Below are 12089 nucleotides of genomic sequence, written 5' to 3'. Positions count from 1 at the left end.
AGAAAATTTTAAAAATTTATAATTTGTAATTTCAAAATTAAAGTTTATAATTTTAAATTTTAATTTAATATTTTATATTTTTTAAATTAAAATTTGATTTAAATTTTAAAATTTAAAATTTAAAAGTTAAAATTTAAATTTAAAAATTTGAAATTTAAAAGTTTAGAGTTTAATTTCAAATTTTAAAATTTAAAAGTTAAAATTTTAAATTTAAAAATAAAAATAAAAAATTTAAAAATTCAAATTCAAATATAACGAGAGGGATAATATTATTTTTCTATTTATAACTACCCATTATTCTTCTTTTACATTTTATCTAACCAAACGTTATTTTTCTTAGTCCCGAGAACAACCAATTTTTATCCAAACACAAAATTGGTCTAGTTCTTGCTTATACCTGAATTTGTATTTAACCCTAGATTAGTCAATTCTTACTTATACCCGAACCAAACGATACCAAAAATACCCTCAGCCTCCTCCCCTGCCTTCTTCCTCGCGGCCTACGTTGCCTCATCCTACTCTGCCATCTCGCCCTTCTCCGCTGTCTCGTCCTCGTCCATCTCTCCATCCGCGCCCACACACATGCTCTCACGTTCCTTCGCCGTCTCGCCCTCGCCCTTGCTCACCTCTGCGTCCATGCCCACCCCAATCTTTTCCCTACCGTCGCTGAAATGGAAGGACGACGAGGGTACAAGAGGAGTGGGGGAGCACGTAGAGACACTACAACAGGTACGAGATTTAGTGGCGACAAATGTCGCCACCATAGCCAAAATTGTCGCCACGAAAAGTGTTTTGGCGGCGACAATTCGTCGCCGCATCCCGCCGCCTAAAATCCCGTCGGTAAAACTATTTGGTGGCGACAATGTGTCGCCGCTAAAAGTTAGATAATTAGCGGCGACAAACTGTCGCCGCGAAAAATTAGAGAATTAATGGTGACATGATGTCGCCGCGAAATATTTGGTGGCGACAATTTGTCGCCACTAAAAATTAGATAATTAGCTAATCGGGCTAGTTATAAGGTGGCGACTATTGTCGCCACTATTTTTCTGATCGAAAATTTTTTTAAAAAAATAATTGGTAGTAATAGATATTATTGATTTAATATAAATTGCATAAAAATAACCTATAATTATAAAAATTTCTCGTTATTAAATTTTAACCTTTAATTTAAATTTAATCCTCTCAAAACAAAATTAAACCTAAACACTATGGCTCAAACACCTTAGAACCAATATATATTAAATCTAATTGAATCTCTATAAGTATTTAATCATAAAATTAATCCACATAAATAAGACTGAATCAAACTTTAAATGTAAAGAAGAACAAAAATAATCTTATAAGGCAAATAAGAAAGACCGAATCAAACTTTAAATGTCAAAGTATCATTGCATTGTCACCTAATACACCCAATACAACCAAAAAACAAAATACAATAATAGTGTTTTTGTCATTTCCACATGCTATCAAATGTAAAGTTTTCAAAATATGTTAAATTCTTAAACTTGATTGAATACATCACAGTTTCAATATTAAAAATAAATTTCATACATGAGTTTCAACTACAAAATGCTTGTTTGAATTCCAGCCAAAAAATAATAAATTCTAATGACGTTAAACATCTATGATTTACGATAAATCACAGTTTCAATGTTTGATGGAGTATTCGGATCTCCAGCTTCAAACCTACAAGATAAATCGAGAGTTTTTTAGAAGAGGTCAAATATATACATAATCAGCAGTTGGTTGATAAGTGCATCCAATCTGGAATAAAACGACAAGAACGATAAAAATACAAAGTCGCTTGTCACTGATCATTGGTTATTTATTCACGAACATAAAGATGTTCAAAATAAAGCTACTAATATCAGTTAAAGGATTTAGTTTTAAGATAAATCAATTAGAGCATCATATATTTAATGAACCTTACTTACCTCTATTACTTACAAGCTCTACCCGTAATCCGCCAGCTCTTGCATGGTTGATCTCCTGCAATGGAGTTAATAAGTGACTGATAATCTTTCACTAAGCAGGTGAGACAAAAAGTAGAACTTGATTATCAAGCTTAGAAGTTGAATCTGCTTACCGCAATAGCAAAAGCTCGACAAAATTTAGCAAGGTGTTTTTATTTTTCTCCGAGACTCCAATTGATTAAGCCAATGGCCATATAGCATTGCATAGAAATATAAAGAATATAAGAGAAGAAAGAAAGTGGGAGGGCCTATTTTTCACAAATAAGAATCCTACTGATAACCTAGGAATAGATAATACAAAATTAACCATATCATTCTCAACTCAAATTTAAAGGGCACAAACAAGAGCCAGCAGGTGAGACAAGAAGTAGATCTTCTCACACAGAGGAGTTACTTTTTTTAGGTGAAATTTAATTAATTAAAAAAAAAACTTACAACTTTTCGAAGTGACTCATTGTCAATTGGCCTTCCATCTTTACGCGGCTTATGAGTTTCTATGAATATGTGTGCCTGAGATGGTTTCGCTCCATCTTTAGTCTAAATATTAATTGGATTATATACTTTATGTGCCAAGTATAACCTGTTTTTATTTGCCAAGTATAACCTGTAACTGAGAAAAGAGTGTGAAAGCAAGACCACTATCAAAGAAACTAGTTTACCAGTTCAGCAAGTTTCTAGAGATCAAATAGCATGATGTTACCTAGCATCATCAATCCTTAAGATATTGCCACTTGGTAGCTTGAAATCTCCAGGAAGATGAACCCTAAGTAACTGACAGCAACAAAACACAATCTCAGTCTTTTCAAATTATCAATACTTAGCTTTTGACGTATGCTTTTTTTAAAAGACCAGAGCATTCAATCAGCAAATAACAAAGCTTTCTGTGCATGCGTATAAGAAGACATATTATTTCAACTACACCTTATGCATAATATAGCAGATATTTATAACTTCCTAGGCTCATGGTAGAACTTATTAAGAGACATGGCGCCACATTGATCCTGACCTAATACCAACCACCTCTTACCAATCATATAGTTTTTCTAACAACCGATAGTTGGCTTAGCAGATATCAATAAGTGCCAGTAGTTGGCTTAGCAATCAGTTTTTATTCCTTTTAAAAGTTATCGTATGGTGAATAAGCATATTATATATAAAGATTTTTCAGCAAAGGAAGTCTACAGAGATAATATTTTTCAAGTGAACCTAGAATGCACAAATTACTTATCTCAGGTGAGATGATTCTGCATGCGAACATCAGTAACTGGATAATGGAGGACAAATTATAGACTTTTAGTTACTACGATAATAGTAAGCAGTCGTGAAGATCTCATCTTCAAGATGTTCTCCTCAATAGCCTGCCACTTATCTCAGAAATGTACAAAAACAGCTTACTATTTTATAGTACAAATGTTTAGAATAGCTTATGGAAATCAATAAAAAAATTTTGATAACTTACTTTCACATAATCAGCCACTAAAAAGCAGTTTTGTTGTAGTGATTATATTTATGGCACTACTTCCTGCAGCCAATGACGCATAAAAAGGGAGTTTAGTTATTTAGTTGAGCCAATCCAAACATTTAATACACATCAAGTTAAATGAACTGAATTTTCATCAAGGACATACTCTGTAACTTCTTGTTCCAAAGCTCCTGAATCTTCATCAGTTGATCTTCTACTTTGTTCTAGAATAATAAAGCAAAGGCCTTTGAAATTTTTAAAAGAATGCCTGAATGAAAAAGAAATCACTTAACAAATGCCATTTGAGATTTCAGGGAAGTCCACGCTACCTTGCATATCCAAGATATCGCTGAAAGTTTCTGCAGACCCTCCTCCAATGTCCTAGAAAATTAATGACAATGAAGTTAGTACCCAGATACTATGATGTCTAGAGAAATACACCATGTATACCTCTGTAGCACACAGATTTGTATATATCTCCGATGCATAAAGGCTGCACATTTGAGGATTGGCTTTGTCATTATCAATATCTACAATGCCCATGATAGCTGAATCCCCTGCATCATTAGAAACCTATCTTTTAGCTGCAAACCTAATTGCATTTCACATAAAAATTTACAACAAACAAGGAAATGCACCACTAGGATTGTCAGGACCTGTTTTCTCTTGAAGCAGAGGCAAAACACTGATTTAAATTATACATTCAAATTGAAGAACTAGGATCATTAATTATGGATGCTAGATAGCACTAAAGATATAAGCTTTATAGTGACGTTAACTTGCAAAACACCATGGATGCTAGGAAATGCAGTTAGATGCTTGATGTCAACTTGCAAAAAGAATCTCACATAAGCGTTAAATCTAGGTAGAATCATACCCAATTTAGGATTTAACTTAAATTCCCCTTCACCACGAGTTAAAGCACCTTAACCAGCTTCAAAAGTTGCCCCAAATCACAGTTATAAGGTGTGTACATCCTGCTGTGAACAAGCACCCAAAACTGCATTATTACACTTATGTAATCACATAATTGAGGTTAAAATCTCACTTATTTAGATTCCCTACTTGTAACTCTGCTTCTTGCTGATTGAAATTCATTCAAACCATTCACAAAGTCAAGATATTCAGCACAACGTGAATCTCCAAGCTGCTGCAGCATACACCAAAAACAGCTTCATTCCTTCATTAATAAGCTTATTGTAACATCAACATAAGGCAACCAATTCACTAATTACCTTTTCCAAGTTCCAATTTCACTCTTCCCCTAGATTATGGTTGAAAGACCACATCAAAATCCTGCTTCTATAGCTGATAGAACTCTCCTGACATAAGCTGGGTACAAAGAACCCGAAATCACACTCAACTCTACCATTAAAGCATCAAGCTACTAGGTAGTTAGGTTAATTACCTTAGCAAACCTCCACTCAGCTACCTGCACATTGGTTAAAATAATTAATCAATAGACAATGAATGGCAGATCTTCTTCAATTAATGAGCAAGAAAGAAAGGCACAAAAGCTGCAATTTTATGTTGAAATTGAACATCATCGAACCAATGTATGACATTGCAACATGGCTCAGTAACAGAAAAAACTAAATTAGTAAAAAAAGTCACTTTATGACAGAGTTGCCATGTCCAAGTACACAGGAAAAGAAAAAATGAAATGCTATCTGAACAACTTTATAAGGGTAAAGCAACTATTAGAAGAGGTGATTAATCACACTAAACCAAAAAAAAAGCAGTACATATCCAAAGAAATCACCATAATTTATTGGAAGTTAACAATCACATTACATGCTAAAAATACCTTGAGTGCAAGAATAGATGCAAAAGCTTCACTGTGTCTCCTGAGAACGTCGCGAGACTCCCTACGAAGGACAACTCTTAAACCTCATTTGCGCGCCCCCTTCGGTGACCGAATCGACATAGATTCCCCCCTTAGGTAATGTAAAGGAATGTAACGTCACTATATAGTATTAGTCAACTATTACATTATTTCTGCGCATTGATTTATATATTAAATATTAGTCAACTAATATATGTTACAGAATTTATCGTAATATTTTAAAATTTGTAAGCTAAAATAAAACAAATAAAATTTGTCACGGACTTTATAGTTTGATTAGCAAATGCAACAATTTATTACCATTATTTTTAAGGCGCAAACCATGCATCCTGCGCATCCAAATTATGAGGTCGGAGATTTGAATCGCGTGTTTCAGGGTAAATGTACGAGAATTGCTAACTGCATTAAAAATGTCAACGATACGCAAAGCAAAATAAAACTTCAAAAAACATGCATTAAAGTTGCGTCCGAAACAAAGCCCACAATTGTTCAGCATCAATTCCGCACTTACTTTTTTTGAAAAAAAAAACAACTAATTTTATCTTAGTTAAAGAAACCAAGAAAAAAAAACTTGTAACACCAGGAACTTTCATCAAACAGGTACCTGTGTAGTGACGTGTATGGAGGCCGCCGACCTAACGCACTTGCGCTGAAGCTTCAGCCCCATAAATCTCTTGCTTCCGCACAGCTATTCGTACGTAGCGAAGGTACTAATAAAAAACAAAAGCACGCAACAAAAGAATGATCAAAAAAAAAGTTGAGGGGAAAGAATTAGGCGTCTGCGTTGTAGGTTAGTAGTTTTGGGTGGGGGGGACGGGGACTTGTGAGAACCAGGTGCAGTGTGGAGTAGGCGCGGCGAGGAGGCGGAGAGGAGGTGAGGATCACGCCGGCGTCGCCGTTAGTTGACTGAAGTTCTCGCTGCTACTTGGCGTAGTACGCACTGCGTCTCTGGGGCAGGCGCGGCACGTAGATCCCGGCCTTGAGCCGCGGAGCGAGCGCGGAGTGCGGAGCCCCAATCTCGTTTGCGAAGCGAACCTACGAGGCGTGAGAAACGTGCCGTCGTCCTCCGCGCGCTGATGGATTGGCGACGTAGACTGCGGAATCGAGAGATGCTGCGACGGTGGAGCGAGGATTAGAGGCCTCCATCCGCATCCGTCTCGACCATGGCTTATGAGAGCGAAAACGATTGGAATTAAGTTTTAGCAGATGAAAGAGGAGAAAAGAGAGGATGATGAGAGCGTACGAAGACAGAGAGAGAGAGAGAGAGAGAGACAGAAGCATGCGAGAGTAGTAGGAGAGAAAGGGAGAAGTAGCACGATTTTGGGATTAAAGGTTAGCAAAAGCGAGAGATCGGTACCAGCTCGCTGCTACCTCCGGAGATTAGGAGCGGAGGTGGGCGCGGTAGGAGCTGAGGCAGCAGTTGAGGCGGTTTAGGTAGTCGCGGCGCCTCCTGCTGCCGCAAGAGGCGGGAGCATCCAGAGCGAAGCGGTTGCTTCTACCCCCGAGGCGGAGACGGAGCGAGGCCGAGTTCCGGCCCTAGAGCACGCCGCGGACGGGGGTCTCTACGCACGCATGATGCGGTTCATGCGTGCGCTCTTGAAGCAGTTGATGGCGCTGCGGCTAGGGAGGTGGAGGGAGAGGCTGGAGGAGGCGGCGCGGATGCGGATGAGGTGGAGAGAGAGAGAGAGAGAGAGAGAGGGTGGGCGGAGAGGAGGAGGCGAAAGAGAGAAATTGAGAGGGAGATGAAAGAAGATAACTTTCTGATCCAAAAAGGCGGAGGGAATTAAGGGCGGGATGTCTGGAAATGCTCCGCGCTACATTTATTAAAATATTGGCGGCGACGTATATTTGTCGCCACCATTGTTTGTGTATTGGCGGCGACATTTATTTGTCGTCACCATTGTTTGTGTATTGGCGGCGACATTTATATGTCGCCACCATATTTTCTACATTCGTGGCGACAACTGTTGTCGCCACGAAAAAGTCGCCGCCAAATTTACTTTTTCTTGTAGTGATATATCGCGGCGACACTTTGTCGCCACCACTTTCTACGCAACGGCGGCGACAAATAAATGTCGCCACCATTTCCTAAGAATCGGCGGCGACAAATAAATGTCGCCGCCATTTCCCAAGAATCGGCGGCGACGAAAAAATGTCGCCGCCATTTCCTATGAATCGGCGGCGACAAATAAATGTCGCCACCATATTAAATACATTGGTGGCGACAGTGCTTGTCGCCACCAAAAAGTCGCCACTAAATATTCTTTTTGTTGTAGTGAGAAAATGGAGTCGGAGCTAAGGTTGAGTGAGGCGTGAAGAACGGAAGAGGAGAGACGATGGCTAAGCTAGATTGGGAAAAAGACGAAGATGGTGAGGGACAATTTGATCATTTTATCATGACAGTTAACATCGTATCCCCTGTGAACATTTTTTATTTTTCAAGAGAGTAAAGTATATATTTTTAAATGATAGGGGAGAAAAGTAAAAAAATAGGTATTGGCAGTAAAGTTTTCTGTAATTTAGCCTAACAATTTTAATAATTTCTTATCGAATAAAATTACAAAAATTAACATCTAATAGTGAATAGAGTTATTAAATTAAATAATTTTTTTATTTAGTTAGTTAAAATATATTAAATTTAAAAAATTAGAAGGGAAAGAGGTTCGAATTGAAAAAAAAAAAAACAGGCAATGGTTGTTTGGAAACTCTATGAAATCTTTGTACACAATTTTGATTTTCAAGTTATAGAGAGTTTGGATACACTTTTCGAAAGAATTTAGTTCATCAAGTTGCAGCCTCCATATATTGCAAAAAAGAAAAAAAAGAAAAAGAAAAAAGAAAAAAACAATTTGGAATTATGTAAAATATAATCTAGAGAGGTTGCAAACCTCAACTCTAGAGATTGATGTGTGTAGTCCCAATACTTGTGTTTATTATATAAAACTACAAATCCCAGTAGGTGTTTGGATGAGATAGAATATAAATACCACGGATGTCGTAACTTAGTTTTTGACAAAACCTATTCTATAGCGTTGAATATATTATTATTTAAAAATTTAAGCTCATACAGTCCGAATGCCACCAAAATCCTAATATTATTAATTAAAATCAATATATGTGAAAATATGAAGTAACTAAATTTTAAATTTAAGAACTTTAAACATCATCCATCAAATTTTTTAGCACTTGCATTAGGAACAATTAATCGGTCTAATATTATTAATTTCAATGTTGACATGTGCTTTTCTAAATACCACAGGAATAAATTAGGGAGAATCTAAAAAAGTGTGTAAAATTGAGGGACCCATTTCGAAATAGCCAATGAAGGAGGGGGTCGTTTGCAGATCTCCACCCACTACGTTGAAGCCGACTTGTCTCAAACGGGGGGGGCGCTGTGGGAAGACCGGGGACGACTTCGAAAGCCGGCGACGGATTCTTCACGCTGCCGGCTTTTGTAGACGGCGAGCGCCCCGAAGAGACGAACAGAGCACAAAACGCACCCAATCCGGTCGTAATGTAATACAAATTGCCCTCGTTCTCCTCCTCTTCCCCCTAACTAGCTGGTCAATGTAAGCACTTTACTAAAATGACAATTTAGACTTTTTTTTTTTTTTTTTTTGTGTGTGTGTGTAAAACGAACCTCGTGGTAACTCTTTCTCGTTTTCATTGTAATTACCCACAACTTGTTACAAGGGAAGTGCAACAATTTGTAAAAATAAAAATAACAATAAAAATGTAAAAAACGAGTACCAAAGAAATTAGAGAATTTAGAATGCACAAAAAAAATAAGGGTAATGCTTTCTCGTGCTGACTCATCAGCAGTATCTGAAAAGATTTTGTATGTAAGGCACCGGTTTAACTCTAAAAGTGATTCAAATTTTAGTTAATCAATTGGGGGAAAGCTTTAACTTGATGGGTCAGTTTGTATGGTAATCACCAAGCTAGTTTTCTCGTCGCCTCCGACTGCGGCAGGCTTCGGCTGCAGCAGGGCCTCTTTCTCATCGCTTCCCAGAAATGCGGCGCCGCCGCTGTCACTGGCGGCCCCCGTGAGCGCCTGCGCGCGGTCGGCCTGCGCGTCCCAGTCGGTGGTTTTGATGACGGCGAGCATGAGCACGACGCAGGCGGCCTGCGCCGAGAGCAGGCCGAGCCACAGCCCCCGGAAGTCGAGCCCCGCCCAGAAGGCGAGCCCCACGGCGACCGGCATTCCCACCGCGTAGAACGACCCCAGGTTGACGTTGGCGCCGACCTTGGGCCGCGCGCTGCCGCGGAGGACGCCGCACCCGGTGGTCTGCGGGCAGTTGCCGAGCTCGCACAACCCCAGAATCGGCAGCGCCGACGCGGTGAGCTGCAGTATCGCCGCGTCGGCCGTGAACATGCGCGCCCACACGCGCCGCACCGACACGGCGAAGCTCAGCGCCGCGAAGCCCAGCGCGAAGCCGCACGCGAGCCCGACGTTGGCGGCGCGGCGCGCGCGGTGGGGCCGGTTGGCGCCGAGCTCGTTGGCGACGCGCGTGGACACGCCGAAGCTGAGCGACGAGGGGAATATGTAGATGAGCGACGTGGTCTGGATGAGGATCCCCATCGACGCGACCGTGGCCTGCGGGTCCGCGAGCAGGCCGCAGAGCAGGATCATGATCTCGTACCACCACCATTCCAGGCAGACGCTCGCGGCGCTGGGCAGCGACAGCGCGAGGAGCGGGCCCCACCCTCTGAAGCTCTCCGCGGAGAGCGCGAACCCCCCCGTGCGCTTGTGCACGCCGGAGAGGTGGACGTAGGCGAGGAGCAGCAGGACGAGGTTGAGGTTGGCGCAGACGGAGGCGAGCGCGACGCCCCTGATGCCGAGGCGGAGGACGGAGACGAGCAGGTAGTTGACGGGGAAGTGGAGGACGATGGCGGCGGCGGCGCAGAAGGTGAGCGGCAGGTTGACGGACTGCGCGCGGAGGTAAATGCGGAGCGGGTGGAGGAAGGACTGCAGGACGAGGTCCGGGAGGGAGTAGAGAATGTAGGTCTGGGCCGCGGCGGAGATGGCCTCGTCCTGCCCGCACAGCAGGAGGAGCGGCCGCATGTACGCCCAGAGCGCCGCGACGGGGAGGCAGGAGCAGAGCAGGAGAAGAGTGGTGCGCTGCATGGCGAGGCCCAGCATCGAGTGGCGGCCGGCGCCGAAGGCCTGCCCGCAGATGGGCTCCATGCCCATGGCCAGCCCGGAGAGCACGGAGTAGCCGGTGATGTTCGCGAAGCCGATGGCCAGGGACCCGCCCGCGAGGGCCAGCCCGCCCAGCCGGCCCAAGAAGAGCATGGAGATCATCGACCGCAGATACAAAATCAGCCCCGTCAGGATCATCGGAACCGCCTGCCCCAGAATGGCCCCCGCCTCCGCGAAAGCCGCCGCCGCGGGCGACGGCTTCAGCTTGCCGATAATCGGCGCAGTCAGCAGTTGCTCGTTTGGTGATGACGTGGCCTTCTTCGGATGGCACATGGCTTAAATTCAAAATAATAATAATAATAATAATAATAATAATAACAGAGTGATCGAAGGTTTTATTTGGGTCTTTAGTTATTAGAGAGAACGATCGGTGGAGAACGTTTACCGATCAGGAGTAATAAAAAGTTTGGATGTGAATACATATTTATATATACACTTGCAGGATAAAACAAGTGTTAGGTAACGACAAGAAACAGGGATTAGAGGATTTTGAGTGCTGTTGAATTGTCGATATTCTTATGTTTTTTTTTTTATTTTTTTTTTTCGGAGGGAAACGTTTGTCGTCTCTGAGCACGCGGCCGACGAAAAGGGGGTTCGTCGGCCTGCAGAAGCGCGGCGCGCACGGAGCGTTGGATTAACTACCGGATCTTCACCGAATTGTTAACTTCGCAAAAACCAAAATAATATTAATAGTACTAATAATAATAATAATAATAATAATAAATACAACTCTGTTTTGAAGAGAGAGTGAGAGTGGTGGTAAAGAGGAGGGAGGGAGATGAGGGGAAAAGTGCGAGGCCGCGATGGCTTATATGGTGGAGGATGTGGTGGGTGTGCTGTTCCCGAAGAACATACATAATAAAGCTGATCTCTACGCCAACGCATCGAACATTCGAACATCGTATTATGATGAAACAAAAAATATATTTTGTAGAATTATATTTTGAGTGTTGAGTGTCTCTACCCGGAGTCCGGAGTCCGGACCAGCAATGTTATTAATGTATTGAAATATATGATACAAAACACCTCAATAGATTAATGTAATCAATTTAAAGTACCACACAAGGTGGTTGGAAATTCAACTGTTTATTGTAAGGTGTAGTTTACTAGGTCATTATTATTTTTTTATCAATATTATTAGTACACTTTAAAGTAAGATGTATAATTTACTTTTTTTTTTTTTTGAGAAAGATAGGTAGCATGCTACCCGTTTTATTTATTTTATTTAGAAATAAATTTAGCTGGAAATGTGAATCAATTAGAATTCGAACTTGGAACCTCGAATACCAACCATCAAGCCCTTTGCCACTTGCACTAGGGACGGTCGGTATTTACACCTTTTTTCCCTTCAAGAACTATCATTTGTTATTTGTCACATTTTTTTTTTTAGCAATATTACTGATACATTTCAAAATAAGGGTGCATATTTTACACTTGCTTCTTCCAAAGACTATTAATACTTTATTTGTCATGTCAAATTTTTTTTTTTTTTATTTCTACTAAAAACTGATTCGATTTTTATCAATCCAGATGTAAGATCTACACATTCCTTATTAGGTGTACAAGAAACATTTTCTTCCAAGTAGAATTTTATTTCTTTTTCGC

At 40.9% G+C, this 12089-nt stretch overlaps 1 protein-coding gene and 1 long non-coding RNA gene across 7 annotated transcripts; both read right to left on the bottom strand.

The window, feature by feature from the left end:
• Positions 1474-4871, bottom strand: LOC109713800. 6 transcript variants are annotated; one of them, XR_002217170.1, is made up of 12 exons: positions 4844-4871; positions 4671-4767; positions 4501-4585; positions 4313-4415; positions 3886-3992; positions 3765-3816; positions 3602-3659; positions 3433-3495; positions 2554-2744; positions 2087-2483; positions 1935-1989; positions 1474-1686 (listed from the first exon to the last, which is right to left on the bottom strand). It is a non-coding gene; the product is annotated as an uncharacterized LOC109713800 (long non-coding RNA). The 6 variants fall into 6 exon arrangements; XR_002217169.1 differs by having other exon boundaries at positions 2087-2583; positions 2674-2744; XR_002217168.1 differs by having other exon boundaries at positions 2087-2577; positions 2674-2744.
• LOC109713856 (protein DETOXIFICATION 49-like) lies at positions 8496-11230 on the bottom strand. Its single transcript, XM_020238106.1, has one exon. The coding sequence runs from the start codon at positions 10755-10757 to the stop codon at positions 9186-9188; it is 1572 nt and encodes a 523-aa protein (XP_020093695.1). The 5' UTR covers positions 10758-11230; the 3' UTR covers positions 8496-9185.

Source organism: Ananas comosus, linkage group 8, assembly GCF_001540865.1.
Source record: "Ananas comosus cultivar F153 linkage group 8, ASM154086v1, whole genome shotgun sequence".
In the NCBI taxonomy this organism is placed as follows: domain Eukaryota; kingdom Viridiplantae; phylum Streptophyta; class Magnoliopsida; order Poales; family Bromeliaceae; genus Ananas; species Ananas comosus.
This window is presented reverse-complemented; position numbering and strand designations above follow the sequence as displayed.

Coding starts and splice junctions, on each gene's coding strand:
- LOC109713856 (XM_020238106.1), bottom strand. CDS start 10,757: ATGTGCCATCCGAAGAAGGCCACGTCATCACCAAACGAGCAACTGCTG.